Source organism: Anopheles darlingi, chromosome X (genome assembly GCF_943734745.1).
Source record: "Anopheles darlingi chromosome X, idAnoDarlMG_H_01, whole genome shotgun sequence".
In the NCBI taxonomy this organism is placed as follows: Eukaryota; Metazoa; Arthropoda; class Insecta; order Diptera; family Culicidae; genus Anopheles; species Anopheles darlingi.
The window spans coordinates 4,478,727-4,495,591 of NC_064873.1; the positions used below are offsets into that span (position 1 = coordinate 4,478,727).

The 16,865-nt window shown below is 54.1% G+C and overlaps 4 protein-coding genes across 9 annotated transcripts in view; 3 read left to right on the forward strand and 1 right to left on the reverse strand.

Annotated features, from left to right (window-relative positions):
• The first annotated feature begins 66 nt into the window (after nucleotides 1–66).
• Nucleotides 67–1,981, forward strand: LOC125952666 (mitochondrial amidoxime-reducing component 1). The gene is made up of 3 exons (XM_049682280.1): nucleotides 67–577; nucleotides 662–1,553; nucleotides 1,672–1,981. The coding sequence occupies exons 1-3, from the start codon at nucleotides 568–570 to the stop codon at nucleotides 1,775–1,777; spliced, it is 1,008 nt and encodes a 335-aa protein (XP_049538237.1). The 5' UTR covers nucleotides 67–567; the 3' UTR covers nucleotides 1,778–1,981.
• A 4-nt stretch (nucleotides 1,982–1,985) lies between these two features.
• Nucleotides 1,986–4,194, reverse strand: LOC125952632 (mitochondrial amidoxime-reducing component 1-like). Of its 2 annotated transcripts, XM_049682237.1 has the most exons (5): nucleotides 4,099–4,194; nucleotides 3,847–4,007; nucleotides 3,553–3,596; nucleotides 2,534–3,371; nucleotides 2,115–2,347 (listed from the first exon to the last, which is right to left on the reverse strand). In XM_049682237.1, the coding sequence occupies exons 3-5, from the start codon at nucleotides 3,560–3,562 to the stop codon at nucleotides 2,167–2,169; spliced, it is 1,029 nt and encodes a 342-aa protein (XP_049538194.1). In that variant the 5' UTR covers nucleotides 3,563–3,596; nucleotides 3,847–4,007; nucleotides 4,099–4,194; the 3' UTR covers nucleotides 2,115–2,166. The 2 variants fall into 2 exon arrangements, with proteins under 2 accessions (XP_049538185.1, XP_049538194.1); XM_049682228.1 differs by lacking the exons at nucleotides 3,847–4,007; nucleotides 4,099–4,194 and adding an exon at nucleotides 1,986–2,059 and having other exon boundaries at nucleotides 2,096–2,347; nucleotides 3,553–3,690.
• A 389-nt stretch (nucleotides 4,195–4,583) lies between these two features.
• Nucleotides 4,584–7,634, forward strand: LOC125952724 (vesicle-associated membrane protein 7). 2 transcript variants are annotated; one of them, XM_049682402.1, is made up of 4 exons: nucleotides 4,584–5,245; nucleotides 5,475–5,731; nucleotides 5,831–6,127; nucleotides 6,200–7,634. In XM_049682402.1, exons 2-4 carry the CDS (start codon nucleotides 5,528–5,530, stop codon nucleotides 6,377–6,379), a joined length of 681 nt encoding a protein of 226 aa, XP_049538359.1. In that variant the 5' UTR covers nucleotides 4,584–5,245; nucleotides 5,475–5,527; the 3' UTR covers nucleotides 6,380–7,634. The 2 variants fall into 2 exon arrangements, with proteins under 2 accessions (XP_049538359.1, XP_049538350.1); XM_049682393.1 differs by having other exon boundaries at nucleotides 4,592–5,326.
• A 3,717-nt stretch (nucleotides 7,635–11,351) lies between these two features.
• LOC125952209 (proton channel OtopLc) overlaps nucleotides 11,352–16,865 on the forward strand; it is a 9,981-nt gene continuing 4,467 nt past the window's right edge. The window contains exons 1-2 of one of the 4 annotated variants that reach the window (XM_049681568.1): nucleotides 11,352–11,812; nucleotides 13,076–13,906. In XM_049681568.1, the coding sequence (XP_049537525.1) occupies nucleotides 13,269–13,906 (638 nt within the window). In that variant the 5' untranslated portion in view covers nucleotides 11,352–11,812; nucleotides 13,076–13,268. The remainder of the gene's footprint in view (nucleotides 11,813–13,075; nucleotides 13,907–16,865) is intronic. The other 3 variants (XM_049681558.1, XM_049681576.1, XM_049681551.1) reach the window with 3 other exon arrangements.

Consider the following 16,865-nt stretch of genomic DNA (forward strand, 5'->3'; position numbering starts at 1 on the left):
GAGCACCACTGCGCGTTCGCCACAGTGCGTCGCAGCATCTGCTCACGTACGCCAGACGGACGCGGTCAATCCCATCGCACGGTCATCCATACGCTTGCTAGAGCGAGCGAGGGAGAATCTCAACGTTCTCCACCCGTCCACCCTATCAATGAGCCGAGCTCTGTGAGCTAGGGGGTCATAGGGGTACATGGATCATTCGCTCGCTCGCTCGCTCGCTTACTCGGACGCTGATCAAATAAAGCGGGTAAATCAAAGTGCAAGAGATACGCGCGATTGTTGTCATTGTGGTGGTGGTGGTGGTGAGGGTGGTATGGTAACCTGTAGAATTTGCGGCCTCAGCGGACTCTATCAGCTGACATTTGATGTCGCCCCATCCTTATCGGCGTTGCTGTGTGCGTGCAAAGGTTTCGCGGCGCCATTAAGCGCGAAGCGCTCGAATCGCAAGCAACACACAAGACAAAAGCCAAATCGCAGCTCCCGGGGCGCGGTTATTGGCAGTAACATCATCAACAGCAACAGCAGCAGCAGCAGCAGCAGTAGAGGTTCCAGAGCGCACTCTTGCACAATATGCTCCAAAGTAAGTTGGAGTAAAGCGGAACGTGACGTACGACGAGGGAACTCATCCGGTTGTGCTAATGCTTCTTGGTGCTTCCCGTCCTAGGACTGGTGGATGAGTTCAGGGCGGTCCCGGTGACCCGACAGGCCCTGCTGGTAGCGGCTGGCCTCGGCGGAGTTGCGGTGGTATCGGCAGCCGCCTACCTGGCGAAGCAGCGACTCGACAATACGCCCCCGAAACGGTGGCGCAAGGCCGGCGAGCTAACCGAGATCTACGTCTACCCGATCAAATCGTGCGGTCCGGTCGTCCTGCAGGCGATCGACTGTATCGCTACCGGACCGGGTCAGGATCTGATGCGCGACCGCACCTTCCTGGTGACGAACGAGGATGGCAAGTTCGTGACGGCGCGCATGAAACCGAAGATGGTGCTGATTGCACCGCGGTACGATGCACCGACCACAACACTGTACCTGCAGGCACCCGGTATGCCGGAGCTACGGATCGATGTGGGCGAGCTGGCACGGAAGGCGACACGGGGGGCGACCGCTGATCCAGTGACCGAGCGGAGCGTTGTGTGGGGCGAGGGTGTAACGGTGCTCGACTGTGGGGACACCGTGGCTCAGTGGTTTTCGCGCTACCTGCTCGACAAGGACAGTGGCTACCGGTTGCGGTACTATCCGCACGCGCACAGCCAGCGGCGCCGGAACGGTGACGACACCGGTACGCTGCACGATGAGACGAGCTACATGCTGTTCAACGAGGCCAGCGTGACCGAGCTGAATGGCCGGCTGGAGAACAAGGTGACACCGCTGCGCTTCCGGCCCAACTTTGTCGTTCGTGGTCCGGAACCGTATGCCGAGGATCGCTGGAAGTGGGTGCGAATCGGGGACGTCGTGTTCCGCTATCGCATACCGTGCCTGCGATGCGTCTTCACTACGATCGACCCGGATACTGGGGTCGCCCACCCAGACAAGGAACCGTTGCGGACGCTGAAACAGTAAGTGCTCTTCCCCCATTATGTTATTCACGCACTCACTTTCTGTCTCTCTTTCGCTCTCTCTCTCTCTGTCTGTGTCTCTATTTATATACCATGCATACTGATCCACCGATAACAGATATCGACAGATACCGGCGCTGGGTGAATCGCCGGCCCTCGGTATCCATCTTGGATTGCGCCGCGCCGGCAGCGTCAAGATCGGCGATTCCGTCTACTTTGCCTAGCCACGCTTTTAGGACTTTTCTTTCGTCAACCTATCAACTCAACCCAACATAACCACAACCAATCAAGAAGACGCTTTGGCGTATGTGAACACTGTATCGGGACCACGGGGCAGCGGTCACATCATTATTGTATCGCAGTTTGTCACACTAATCTGCTCGCGTATACGAGTAAATACATACGTTCCGCGACCGGCGCCAACTGACCGCGGCCCTGCTTTGCTTCTTCCTTATGAAATGGCACCACTGGTTAAGGGTGAGATGAAGAGTGAGGTGGGTCTACTGCTTGGTGTTTGCGGTGGTAGGTAGTGCAATGGAAACCTCGGAATGGAACCTTTGGAATGGAGCTGGAAAGCAACGGAAATTGCTCCTAGCACCTAATTTTAGCTGGTTCAGCCAACGTAGACGGCCTCGCCAACGGCGATCTTGCCGGTCAGGCGCACCCCCATCTGCATACCGACCACCGGGGATGCACCGAGGCCTGGTTTCGTGCGGTACTTGCGCAGCGTGTTCAGCGGTTCCTGCACTGGGCTGCTCACACCCGTCTCCGGGTCGACGTTCGTAAAGAGACATCTGAAAAAAAGAGATAAGCCAAACCAAGATGGAGGGTGAGCAGAGGGGGTAACGGGTTTACGAGGAAGAGAGTGGATGTTACTAGAGCAACACGATAAGAACCTCACGATGACAATGGCTGGACAATGACAATGAAGAATGAGGTAGCCAGATAGGCAGTGGCCGATGACGCCACGTGGTTCTCACCTGGTGCAAGGTTTAACGTTCTCGTACACGGTATCACCGATGCGGATCCATCGCCAATCGTCCTCCTCGAAGGCACCCGGTCCCTTCACGAGAATGTTGGCGCGGTATTGGAGCGCCTGGATGGGTGGCAGCTCGAGCCGCCCGTTCACATCGGCGACGGACGCCTCGGACAGGAGCATGTAGCTGGTAGCATCGTGCAGAGCGCCCGAATCGCGCGCCGTCAGCATTTGGTGGATGCGGTTCTTTGGCCGCACCGGACGCGTCGGCCGATCGTACGGGTACAGCACCAGCCGCAGCCCGGTATCCTCCTGCAGCAGGAAACGCGACAGCCAGCGGGCTACCTCCTCGCCACAGTCGATAGCCGTCACCGGTTGGTCCCAGACCGTGGCCGACTCGTGCTGACCGACCTCCAGCAGTCGACGCACGTCTACATCGACGTCAAGCATGCCAGGGGCGGATAGTCGCATGCGCTCGTGACCGGGCTCATCGAACGACGGTTGCACTAGCACCAGCGTTGGATGGGACCGACCAGTGATGAACCGACCGTCCGCACTGTTCACAACCATAAAGATGCGATCCCGTAGCAAGCCAACGCCCGGTCCAATCTCGGTGCAATCGAACTGGCCCACTCGCACCGCGCCACACGATTTGATCGGGTAGATCCACAGGGCGGACACCTCGCCAACCCGGTGCCACTCGGTCGGTGGCCGGCGGGCACGCCGCTGCTGTAGCAACCGGTACACAGCGTACCCGGAGGCCGTCACGAGCCCGACACCAGCGGCCACTAGCAAGGCGCGCCGCAACGAACCGCCCGTTCCGGATGACCCATCGAACAGCTCTACGTGCAGAAGGGAAACCCCTTTTTAGTGTCAATCCGCCAATAGTCACCCGGTCCAGTAGATACATTAGGACCACAGAGCAGCATGGAGGGGGGTGGAATGATGATGTTAACGGTGGTCGCCGATGAGCGTACCGCCAGCGTTGATGGAGGTGATTCCCGCCGCACGGTCGTTACTTACCGGACAACATCTCAGTCGACGTTCCGTCCGCTGCGCGATGGTGCCTGAAAGTGAGCGGTATCGAGCAGAAATCAATCATTAATAACAACAATCCTCACTAGTGCGGCAATGACGAAAAGCTGCCCAATCAGGAGCTATGTTACGCGCGGTACAAGACGTCTATTGCTTGGCTGCCAGCTCGCGTCGCGTCGTGATAAGAGGTCTACTCGCACGCAGCCACTGTACCATCGTGAAGAGTAGTTTCACTCTACTGATAAGAGGCACGCAACGGTCTGGGGCCCGGATTCTGCTCACCTAGGGACTCCTTTACAGTTATCTTTTCCGCGCGTTGATTGTGCTAATCAAACGAGATAAATCGGTGGGCTGTGCGGGGGGGACAGCCGTTATATAGGTGTGAATCACACCTAAAAAGGGGTGGGAGGCAATCGGATGATGCTGTAAAAATGAAGCAGAACCTAAAACATAAAATGGAACAAAGGCGTTTAAAAATTTGAAATTCATTATTTCGGATAAGTTATCCAGTGTGTCGCCGTTTTGTCGTCTTACCCTCGTATTTTTATCGAGGAATTTTATTGACCAATCAATTCAAGAAAAAAACACCGGGAAAAAGTTTATTTACATTCCGCGGTCGCAGCCATAAGTCCATGCCACACGAAGCGCACAACTATAAGCAAACTTGACTCGAATGTATTGTAGTTCATGTTTACGCTGCGTGTGGCGCCACCAACACAACAACAGTGAAATGACAGTGAATGTTTGAGCGCGTTCACATAACGTACCCTCTTGCCATTGTGTGAACGCATATACCCACACTGTCGGAGTATCTATTTCGATTGTAGCAAATTAATTCACCGAACAACGATTGGGTTTTCCCCTTCTTATCTGCATCCGCAATTGCAAGCTGCCAGAGTGGGAAAGCGACTTTTGTCGTCGCGGTTGAGCAGAGCGTTTTCGATTTTATTCGATGCCAGAAGCGAGGATTTGTTTACGCTTTGCACTCACGCCTGTTCTACGGCTGCGAAAAAGAGACAGAAATAGTGAAGGAAAAGGTGTTTGTGAGTGAGAGAGCGAGAGCGGAATAGTAACAATAGAATCAAAACAAGAGTCGTCGTCGTCGTCGTCGTCGGTGGTCCAAGAATAACAGCGAGCAGCGAGCAGCGAACAAGGGGGCACTTTACGCGTAGTGGTGTAGGATACGCGCGGGAGTCGGCGAAGACGAGACCAGCCTGCGGTTAGTGGAAAACTTTGCTGGGGCTTCTTGAAAGACGATAGTTCGTTTGCGACACCGAGACACAGTGATGGATCGGTACTAGACTGGCAGCAGCAGTTGGAGCAGAAACAGCGCGTTGAACCACCAAGCCCCTCCAGAGTTACGCTACATCACTCAGAGGAAGGCAGTGCGGAAGTGTGGGCTAGCCGTGCCATAAGGACCGTGATTGACCTCCGCCTGACAAAGGCTAGCAAGAGGAAAGTGCGTCGCCCCATTCTAGTGATATCGGCGGAGGCAGCGACGACGACAAAGTGCAGTGACGCATCATCCCTACGTCTAGCCGCTCTGAGTGTGTGAGCAAAGTGCAGCGACACCAACACCAAAAACAAGCCCGGACGAGGTCAAACGATACACAGCTTGTTCTTCACTACAGTGCATACATTCCAGCAAGCAAGCCGACAGCATTATTTCCGTATCCAGCGGGTAAAATCCTAATCTCCGGACGCCTGTCGCCCGTTATCAGCACACACCTCACCCCGCTTGCCCTGCCATCCTTTCCCAACTGTACGTAGAAGGGGATGCTACTTGCATGATCGGCTAGTGCGTGCATGCGTGCTCCTCGCCCCGATTCCCCCTGTGGTGTGCGCCCCACACCAAAAGTTGTAGTTGTACACCAATCTTCTCATCTTTCGTCCGTTTCGAACCATTTTAGCACAAGACGACGACAACGATATTCCCCCACGGACAACCCGGAACCAAGCAACCATGCCGATCATTTACAGTGCGATTTCGCGGGGCCAGACAGTGCTAGCCAAGTATGCGGATTGCGTCGGTAACTTCACCGAAGTGGCGGAACAGATCATCGATCGCATGGACGAGAATTCGCCCAAGCTCACGTACAAGCACGGCAACTATCTGATTCACCTGATCCGTGACAATCAGATCATCTACATGTGCATCACGGACGACGTAAGCGCCATTTCCGACGGACCGCCCAGCCAACCATTCATTCTCACTCACGCTCATCCTCGCTTGTTCACGTGTTTGCTTTTGCTTTTTTTGTTGCAGAAATTCGAGCTCAACCGAGCGTTTGCGTTCCTGATGGAGGTGAAGAGCCGTTTCACGCAGATGTACGGGCTAACGGTGGCCACCGCGATCGCGTACGCAATGAACACCGAATTCTCGAGCGTGCTGTCTTCGCTAATGTCGAGCTACAGTGACGATACGCACACCGACACGATCGGGCAGGTTAAGGAGCAGATCGACGAGTTGCGCACCATCATGGTGAAGAACATCGAGGGTGTGATTGGGCGCGGTGAGCGGATCGATCGGCTAGAGACCGCCGCCGATGGACTGCTCGGCAGCGTGAGTACACGGCGAATTGGTACGACTTTGGTTGGTCTCTCTCAGGCTAAAGGCATCCTCTTTCCTTTCTAGTCCACGTCGTTCCGGCAGTCGTCACGCCGGCTGTCCCGTGCCATGTTTTGGCGTAGCGTCCGGATGTACGTGCTGCTCGCCGCCATTGTGCTGTTCATGATCTACGTCATCGTCAGCATGGCATGCGGGGGGTTACTGTGGCAGAGTTGTCTCGCGTCTCCGTCCACCGGAGGCTCATAAGAGTCGCGCTTTCGTCAAGCGAAGGTGGTTTGTTATGTTTTTTTTTTCATTTTTAAATTGAAGATGTGCTACAGGATGTTCCAGTGTGATTGGAATGGACAGAGAGAGAGGATAGAAAAGATACTGTGGGCATCTGAATGAGCAAGGGAAACGCTGATAAACAGTTCATGCAGTTTTTATAGAATATCCTTTTCCCTGTCCCAAACACGCACTTACAAAACGCCTGTCTCCTTTGCGGAGCTGAAGTGAAAACCAGCCAGCCCGTTAGCTAGGCGTTCACGTAACGTATCCAGTAGAATATCGTGTCACAGGCCATCGTAGCCCATATTACTTACTGTTTCCGTTTCGATAACAGTAACCCAAATAGCTGGAGAGACTTTGAATTATCCGTTTGTAATCCGTTTATCCGATTTAATTATCCAGATTATGTGATATGGATTTTTCTTATCCTAACGCTCCTACTTCAAGTAATTCCTTTATTTTTTATAAATTATATTTTCTTTGATATGCTGGATTACCGCATTATTGTACACCAAATGTGTTGGGATTATATTGTGCGGGGATACTGTGATCGGCACAGAAGGGCGGCAGTTCTGCTCGGCCCGTGCATATTCCTTGATGGTGCCTTAGCGTGGTGCGATCGCTGGAAAGTGCAATGCACAGGGCGGATGAATTCAAACTAAGTTCTACGAACGCTATTACGTTGGTTCTGTACAACTAAACCCCACACAAACGATACACTAAATTCATACAGACACACCAACACGTACACTGAGAGAGTAGTGTAATACACTGAACTGTAAATGAAAGTAAATTTTGTGATCGCGACCTTACGATGTGGACGACGGGCTAATTAGAAAGGTTTTTTGCTTTTCTGGTTGTAACAGAACCAGCTACACCCCTCCCAACGTATTCTCGCGCGTCTGTATCTGCTCGCTCCAACAAGCATCTACGCTATTCAAACAATTCCCTATATCCGTTTTTGACAGAAAAAGTAATCTCGAATAGACAAATACGAAGGCGAGGCGTATGAAATGAGACTTATAAAATATGTGAAAATCTAGCGGGACGGAACTCTGCGGCTGCCACACAGGAGCAAAGAAGGCAAATGGATGGAATGGCAACACCGGTGGTATTTAGAGCGTTCACCCAATAATATACTGTTACTGCTAATTTGAATGCTGTTTTCCGATGTATCCCTTAGAGGTGCTGACCTCATAGATAATCATGCAGATATATTATTAAGACCCTTTTAGTTACCGCACTCTTCATTCGGCACAGACATCCGAAACCACAGCTACTCACCACACATGGTCTGGATGCGCACTGTTTATCACCGCCATGCCACATCACGGTACATTAGATACGGTCGGTTTGCGGTGTATCGTTTGCGTTCGCGAATACTGAGCAGTTCAACGCGCAATATCGACAGCGATTAGTGCCATAGGTGACTGCTTATCTAACGGCTTCAGCGTAACACGCGTCTACTGTGAGTGAATGCAGCGACGGCCACGAGACCACGAACGAGTGCTATTCGCTTCCTTAAAGCGCGGCCATGCGTTGCTTTACTGCTTCTTACACCTCTCCGAACACGGTCCAATGATTCGGGACCCTCAGGCAGACAGATTTGGTGCATCGTCATAGGGTTCGCCATCCCGGGTGTGGTTTGTGAATTGTAAAAAAAGCAAACAAACATTTTGCAAGGAAAATGCAAAAACCCCTATGGGAGACAGACGGTCACAGCCGGCCTAGTCCGTGCTTGTGCCAAGTACGCTCGACAAGGATTAACATCAGACACCAGCACAGCGCACATCGTGTCTTGTTTTGAAACCGCGCGAGATACGTTAAATTGCAAACGGTTTTGCGATCCAGGTTGAGGTGGTAGTGCGGGGTCATCTACACCATCACCCCCTCGGAGATACGGATCATCACGATACGGAGAACAAACACAAGCACCATTGTGCAGCGTGTTAGGCAGCAAGGCGAGTGTTGCCGACTGGATGCATCAAACAAATTGAACGAACGAACGAACGAACGAAGGGCGAAGGGAATGGATGTGTGGAAGGGTGCGCAGCTTATGCATCACCAAGGCGGATGGGGTTCGACATGTTACATACGGAGGGTTATCAACTTACCCATCCAGGCCAGCACGTATCCCTGTGTGCGGAGTCTCGCCACCTCTCGGCGTGCTCGGAGCGTTTACTGCCGCCGGTGGGGGGGAGTTGGTCTAAGACAAATGAAGACAAACGGCAAACGGTAACGGTGGCAAGCCAGCGGAAGCTAACAACAATTGTAGCGGAGATTAAGAACCCTCGTAACAAGGGGATGGAAACGCGGCGCGTTTCTCTTCAAAAGGAATCTCCATGAGGAGAAAAGTGGTGCGTGGGGAAGGGGGTAACAGACGAGCGCAAAACGCTAGACACACACAAACATACACATCGAGTGTGATGGTACAGCATTCGCCGACGAGACGATGACAGGTGTTGCAGGATGGGCTACTGGAGCACTTCCGGTGCAATGAATGCTCTCCGCTGCGCTGCGCCTGGCTCTGCAACCCCATTTGACCCGCACCCGCATGGTTGTCGTCAACGCCATCGTCATCCTTGTCGTCGTCGTTGTTGTTGTTGTTGTTGTTGTTGTATCAGTTACTCCTCCTGCCGCCTGTACGCCTGTCTGGCGCAAATTCCCTCTGGTTCTGGATTAAGGAGCACAACGTTGCGACCGACCGTTCCAGGCGGAACAAAAAGTTGCATAATTGGCACGTACGGACCCTCTTCTTTCCCTCTCCCCTAGCCCGGGGGGAAGCTGACAAGGGTGTGTGTGTATAGTGGCACTTGGCATGGGGTTTCAAGATGGAGCCCCCGAGGCCGGCGACCACTACAGACCACTTGACGTGGTGGCCATCCATCCACCACTCCGGAACCGGAACAGATTAGAACAGACAGCAGCAGTGGAGTGCGGCAGTTAGGCAGGTACCCTGAGCCAGGGGACAGTCGAACCGGTCTCTAGCCAGACGCCAGATCACGGCCAGAGTAGTGGATCGCAATCGCAATCGCGGAAAATCGGGCATTTCAAACCACCACATGGGGCGACGCCGCACGCCGCGACTAAAGTCACCATCATCACGCACTTCCCGTCGCGCGTACGACGTAATACCCCCCCCCCCCCCCCCCCCCCAGAACCGCCAATGCACCACCACCACAAGGGTGCGCCGAACCCCCCGAAAGTAGGCCAGCCATTCCTGCTAGGAGCGCCGGAAGGAATTGAAATGAGGGGAGGCGGGAGCGCGATGCGCATAAATGTGGAATAATGGGATGCAGCAGCATGCCCTATCTCTGCCCTAGGCGCGAACGATGAGAGGGTTTCGTTCCCCCCACCCCCCCACCCCCATCCCCCGGAGCCGCTTACTCCGTATTATTTCGTTGTAAGACGCAGTAGCCAAAGTGTTGTTGTGTGTAGTAGCCGCACGTTCAGTGCGTGCAGGAAAGGACAGCAGCAGCGGGAGGAGCAGGAGCGGCTGGAATGCTACGACGTCACACTCAACCCCATCCCCCATCGTGCAACAGCTAGACGAGCGCGCAAAACGGCGTGTGTGTGTTTGTGCGAGAGAGATAGAGAGCGAGTCAGGCGCCAGGAGGAAAAGCGTAAACAAAACGTAAATTTTCACCCTTCCCTTCCTGCCTGTTCGTTCTTCCCATTGCATTCCATTGCGTCTTTGTTTTCCCTCTCCCCATTGTTTGTATCGTCTTCGTCGTCAACGACTACGCTGACAGCAGCAGCAGCAGGGAGGTCCCGTGGTTTTGATGAGCATATGGTACTCTCTCTCTCTCTTTTTCTTTCTTTCTCTCTCTAACTCGCTCGCTCGCTCGCTTTTCCTAGCGGCGGTAACAGCACATTCCTTCGCAGCAGCATCCCATCCGCATCGTAACCGCGGCTGCTTCTAGTGGCCGTGGCCAGTGTGTCAATGACTCGCATTCCCAAAATTCGGCTCCAAATGTGGCGCTACTAAAATACACACGTATACACACAGGGCGTGCGTGTCGTGGAATCAATCGGGATGACGACGACGACGACCGACGACTGAAGATGAGCTGGATGAGGGTTATCCCCCCCTTCTGGGCGGCCAGATACCCGGGATGCTAGATGCCAGCCTGTATGGCTGGTGTGTAGTGTACGCCTCCATTCCCCCCCCCCCCCTCCCCATTTTTTTGTTATTTTGTTTATTGCTTGCGCCTCCATTACGATAACGCTACAGCATCTCCTCACAGAGAGAGTATCAGCATCGCGATGCTTATCAAACTTGTATCGGTCAAGTCCCCCCAGTCGAGAGTCGATCGAGAGCGAGACTGACCCCTTGGCTTCTCATTCTTACTCTCTCTCTCTCTCACTCTCACAATCACGCTCACGAATTGTCATCGCACCAGCTCATCGCTCGACGCTCACTCATTGCTCGGTCGCGCCTAGAATGCTCACTCGCTGGTGGATCGCCTTTCTCCTCGCCCGGTATGAGGAAGGTGCGTCCCTGCGTTCCGCTTCCTTTTCGCTTTCACACACACACACACACACACATACACCACTCGCGTTCGTCGCGTGGAAAATCTGCACATCTTCCTCTCCCTGCGTCTTCGTTTCCATCGGTTCCGATTCCGGTGAGGCACTCGGCCTGGCGGTGAGAGAGTGTGGACGCACATGCGCACGCGCACACACACACACACACACGCACCTAGAGAGCCGATATAGAGAGCGTCTCGCTCTCACCCGATATGGTGGTCCCGTTCTAACCACCGACGGGGAGCAGTAGCACCACCAGTAGTAGTAGCCGGAACTGGGACCGACCGCACACCGACTGTCCCTTCCTCTTTCCCCCTGGAACGACCGCGCGCGCTCGAAGGTCCCGTAGCTCACCCTGACTCGGATGCCGCCGTCTCGTATCAGTTGCACCAATTCAGCGGGCGCGTACGCACGCACGCACGCACGTAGGGGCATTGCACACGTACACACACACACACACCCACCCACACACACGGGAGATCGCGGGACAGCCTCCAGGTTCCGCATCTTCCTCTCTCTCTTCCTGCCGTATCCGGGCTGACTCTTCTGGCCTGTCCTGTCCTGTCCTTCCTGTGCTGAGTAGCACTCCTGCCTCTCTCTCTCTCTCCCCGCGCCATTCCCGCCGTGGTGCTGTTTGCCTAGTGTTATTGGTGCGTTCGCGATTGGTGACCGGTCGCGGTCGGTTTCCTGCCGCCGCCGCCTGCCAGGCATGCGATGGCATGCGGTTCCGGTGCGTGTGACGTGGTGTGGTGTCACCAGCAGCAGCAGCAGAAGGAGCAGCAACAGCAGCAGAAGCAGCAGCAGCAGGAGCAGCAGTGCCCAAGGACCTCTATCAAATCATTAACACCATCAACCGGAGCCTGAAAGTAGTGGTACGGTACGGTAGCTTCCTTTGCGCGGAAAATCCCTGCTGGCCTGGGAAGATGTGCGGAAGAGTGTGTGTGTGTGTGTATCGGGGGGGGATTGCCGAGAGTGAAAGTGTTCCACGAAGCGCCACGAAAGGATAAGAGGAGAGAGAGGGAGCGAGAGCTGGTTGTAGAGAGAGGGCGTGTGTACGATACTGTGCTGAGGGGAGGGGGGGAGGGGGAGAAATCCCGGGACAGCAAACACACACACACACACACACACACACACACACACACGCACACAGTCTGCCGTAAACAAGGGGCCACGAAGCCATCCCAGAATTCATTCATCCCGGGGGCCTGCCTCGCCCATGGCGCATTCCTTCATCCTTCCAGGACACACACACACACACACACACACACACACACACAAACGCAGGCTGGTTTTTGCAAGATGCGTTTGTGTTTTTTTTTATCTGTTATTGTCTATTCTTCCATCCGTTTCCGTCCGTTTTCATCCTTTTCCTTCCTTTTTGGACACCTTCGTCGACCGCCCCCCACCAGAAGGCGAGCCCGCAAGCTGCTGCCGTGCCGAATTCTCCTCTCCCTGCAACACCTTGCCCTTCCCCCCCCGGGGGACCCATTTCGCCTGCCCCGCACACCTGCAGCGCGTTCGCTCGCTTGCTTGCGCTTTAGGAAATTGTTTTTCTGCCTTTTTACTTTTGCTGCTGCTGCTCTTGTTATTGTTGTTGTGGTTGTAGCACCGGGTAGCATTCCTTAGGGGGTTTTTGGAACCACCAACGCGGTGTGCGGTGCGGTTATCGCGCGAACCGAAGCGCGTAAGGGTGTGTGCGGTCCCAAAGGAGCCCACCCAAAGTGCACATCCGGCCTTCCTTCCGGGGGGTGGAAGGGGTGTCCAGCAACCCCAAGGGAAGGACTGCAAAACCGGTTTGGACCACCGGCTCCTAGGCTCCTAAGCCTAAGAAGGAAGGCTCGAAGTTGCTCGAGGTGTTAGTCGAAAGTTTACTTCCAAGCGACTTGGAAGGAAGCGCAGCGGCTGCTGGTTGCTCCTTGGGACTCTAGAATAATCCCAGGGGAGGGGGAGGGGGAAGGGGGATACATTTTCTTCCTTACTGGAGGGGCGTGAGGACCATCAGACGTTGGTCAGAGGCACAGAAGCCTTGCAAGAAGCCCTGCGACTGTGTGTGTGTGTGTCTGTGTGTGTGAGAGAGTGTAGTGTGCCTTCTGGAGACTAACAGGAGCCATTCTCCTCTCTCTCTCTCTTTCTCTTTCTCTCAAGAGCAAGCAGCAGGTAACGCATCATTAGCACTTATCCCGAGGATCCTGAGGCGTAGTGAGTACGGGCTCTATAGCACAGAGAGAGAGCGCGAGAGAGAGACGCTAGAGTATCGGTCTGTGCGTACGGTGTGCGCAGTGAGTGAGTAGTGAGTGGAAGGAAGGAAGGAAGAAAGGCGAAGGATCAGGCAGCCAGGATGGACAGTTCGCCCGATCTGTCGCTGAAGCTGCGGCGCGGTTCCAGCGATTCGCGCGAATCCTTCTACATGGACTTTGCCCAGGGCATCGACTCGGACATCGAGGACGTGGTGACGATGGCGTCAGGGGGTGCTGGTGGTGCTGCGAGTGGCTCGGTTACGACACCGCCAGGCCTGCCACCAGGCCTGCCGGTGGAGCTCGTTCCGGTACCGGTACCGGTGCCACCCCCGCCACCACCACCACCACTACCGTCAGCGTCGATCGCACCCCCACCGGACATCATCCCCGAGGAGGAGGACACACTGCTCGAGGAGGATGAGGAGGAAGTGGAGCAGCAAAAGGAAAAGAAGCAGGAGGTGGAGGAGGAGGAGGAGCAGGAGGAAGAGGAGCAGCAACCAAAGCAGTACGACGCGCTGGAGGAGCTGGATCAGCAGCAAGTGAAGGAACAGATAGTGGAGAAGGTGGAGACGCAGGCGATCGATCCGATCCTCCCGGCCACACCGGGTTCACCTGCATCGTCGCCACCGCCGCCTCTATCACTACCACCGACCACCGGTGCCCTAACACCGCCACTCGCCCTGCCCAATCTGCTCTTTGCACCCCTGCCCGCCCTCGACATCGACATCGACATCGAAAGGTAAGTGTTCCCGTCTACTATAGTCCGGCGTCACCATCATCATCATCATCAACACCATCACCATTATCGTCAGCTGATGTTGCGAGTGTGTGTGTGTGTGTCTCTCTCTCTCTGTCGCTTATATGTGATCAGCTTTGATTAGCGGAGCTAAAGCAGTTGCCGGTTGCTGTACCCGGGGGTAATCGGGTTTTGTAACCCCCTCCCCGGCAGGTGGGGTTAAGGGTGAGAAGGACTTGAGAGAGAGACAGAAAGAGGTGGGGAGAGGGTTCTGTTAAACGAAGATAGACATGCAATTGGTCTCAATTGCTGCTAAGTGTGCCTACTGCTGCACGCTGAATGCTGCAATCTCTCTACCCCTCTTCGCACGTTCATGTGTGTGTGTGTGTGTTCCGCGCTTTGATTGAGTGTATGTGCATGTGCGCAATCCCGAGCAATTTGCGGTCCCCAAAAAAGGTGGACCTAGAGCGCGCGAACGATCGCCACGATGATCATCCGCCACCTTTTCCATGCAGCTTAAGGGAAGGGGTGGCGGGGAGGGGGTAGGGGGTGTAGCGTTGACGCCATAGAGCCCGAAACGCTGTAACGCTGCGCTTAGAAGATGGTGGTCCAGGTGGTCACCCAAGCTGTATCATGTTCAGCTCAATACACACACACACACACACACACGTGACACTGAGTGTCTGCGATGTAGCGGTAGCTCGATGTGTCTTTCCGGCGTCACCATGCGTCCCCATGGGTCCCTATGGCTCCTTTACTGCTGCTGCTGCTGCTGCTGCTGCTGCTCCAGAAATTAATTGCTTTCTGATGCGATTAGTGCGCCACTACCGGTTGGCGTCAGTGGGGTCTGGGTGTATGTGTGTGTGTTCACCACATGTCCTAGGTGCGATCCTGTAGTAGCCGTAGCAGGAGGGGGAGACAGGATAAGGGAACGCGTCGCGTCCACCGTTCGCTGTATAGCAATATAGCGAGCGAGTAGTGAGCAATTGAATCACAGGACATCACCGGCGGATGTCGATGCGTCACCGTCGCGTCGTCCACCCCCACCCTCCTTCCCTCCCTCTCTCTGTGTGCGATAATTGAATCACCGGCCAGAGCAGATGCTATACAGCTGGCTTGTTGGACTGGACTCGGCACGAAGTAGCAGTCAGGGTGGCTAGCCTCCGATCTGCATCTACCTTCTGCTGCAACAGTCTCCCTCCTCCCTTAACAGGTGATAGCAGCCGACATTGCATTACGTCACGGCCACCACCACCACCACCTGTCAGGGCATATCCCTTGGCCTTGCTTCGGCCCTTGTTGTTAATACCTAGTTTACCCTTAGCTTCTTTTTCCACTTCTTCTTTTTCTTCTTCTTCTTCTTCTTCTCCTGATTCTTTTTCTTCTTCTTTTTCTTCTTCTTCTTCTACAATTTATTCTTCTTTATTCTCAAATTCTACTACTTCCATGACGTCATAACAACCCAAAACTCCATTTTTAATCGACGGCATCACAAACGGTCCGGCTCAGTGAGTGTTTGCTTTGTGCGTGTGTATGTGTGTGTGTGGGTTTGTCCGGTATCCCTAAAGAGACCGAAACAAGCAAGCGGCCTATAGCATCATCAAACAACCATCCAGAAAATCACACATGCCCTCTTTCTGTTCTGGTGTTCTTTTGTGTTGGTTTTAATGCTGCCTGGCAGCGGTCCAACAACCTCTTCCCTTCCCTTCTAACACAACACACCAACGGATTGGTAAACGGATTCGGCGTTGTTCCAACGCCAATAAATAATCCATCCATCCATCCATCCCGCGTGTCCGGACGATCCGGAGGGGGAGGAGGGTGCAAACCACCCCTCTCACAAAACACTCTGGCCAGATTTGGCGAGCTCCACGCGCAGATGCAGCAGCTGTTGCTGCTGCTTCGGACCAAATTAGATGCTGGAAAAGATCTCGGGTTTTTCCGCCAAGACACCCAAACAGTGCAGTGTTGATGGAATGCTGGGTCGCTGGGAACCTCCCCCCCCCCCCTGTTTCCATTCCGTTTGTTCCTTCTCGTGTCACTCTCAGTGGGACGAACATGTGGTAGCCAGCCAGCGCTCAGACAGCACCAATAACACAGCCAGTACAACAACAACAACAATAGCATATGCACCACCACCACCACCACCGCCTTGAGTTGCATTCGCTGTATCAATCTGAACCCTGGCTGGCTTTGTTGCCATGTATCATACTCAAATGTGTGTCAGTTTGTGTGTGTGTGTGTGTGTGTGTGTGTGTGTGTGGCTGGCAGGTTTTTAAATTAAACTTTACCTGCTGAAAAAAACAACAACAAGATGGTACATTTTATCGCAAATATACAATTATTTAATATGTAAATGATTCCAATAAACAACACAGAAAAGCAACATTAGAAAAGACATTCGGTGGACATATAGAGGGGTGTAGGGTATCACTCACTTGCTCGCCGCAGGAAACGCTCAATTTGTGCAACACGGGACCCGGGGCCGCGCGACTCGCGAAGCCACAGAGTCCAGTGGAACTTCGATCGTCGGTTTTTTTTCATCGATCCTTTTGGGGGAGGGGGGTCGTTTGTCTGGGAATAACAGGGCGTAGGATTTCCGTAGATTTTGATGTGATTTACTCTGTTTGCTGTGACGTACACACTACCAGGTGTGACTATAGTCACAGGTCATAGTCCCGCCATCTGTAACGTGATACTTGCCGTGTTCGACTCCTCCTGGATCGCTTGCCACACCCACAAGTGGCCACCACCTTCAGGGGAAGCCGAAAAATCCGGATAAGACCGAATCCGAAGACGAGAAGGCGGAGAAGATGGCGTTACGAGAGGTGTTTCATAATTGGATTAGCTTGGCCCGGGCGGGGGGGGGGGGGGCAGAGAGCGAAGAATGCGGACCGGAAGTGTTCCGGGGGTGGGGGGACGGTGCGACAAAAGCGCAATTCCTATCGCCACCATCGGGCTA

Bases quoted from the DNA above. Each gene is read 5' to 3' on its own strand.
- LOC125952724 (XM_049682402.1), top strand. From the start codon at position 5,528: ATGCCGATCATTTACAGTGCGATTTCGCGGGGCCAGACAGTGCTAGCC. The intron at 5,732-5,830 runs GTAAGCGCCATT...TTTTTGTTGCAG, and splicing joins ACATGTGCATCACGGACGAC to AAATTCGAGCTCAACCGAGC. The intron at 6,128-6,199 runs GTGAGTACACGG...TTTCCTTTCTAG, and splicing joins CCGATGGACTGCTCGGCAGC to TCCACGTCGTTCCGGCAGTC.
- LOC125952666 (XM_049682280.1), top strand. The intron at 1,554-1,671 runs GTAAGTGCTCTT...CACCGATAACAG, and splicing joins CCGTTGCGGACGCTGAAACA to ATATCGACAGATACCGGCGC.
- LOC125952632 (XM_049682228.1), bottom strand. From the start codon at position 3,631: ATGATTGATTTCTGCTCGATACCGCTCACTTTCAGGCACCATCGCGCA. The intron at 3,372-3,552 runs GTAAGTAACGAC...TTCTGCACGTAG, and splicing joins GTCGACTGAGATGTTGTCCG to AGCTGTTCGATGGGTCATCC. The intron at 2,348-2,533 runs GTGAGAACCACG...TCTTTTTTTCAG, and splicing joins AACGTTAAACCTTGCACCAG to ATGTCTCTTTACGAACGTCG.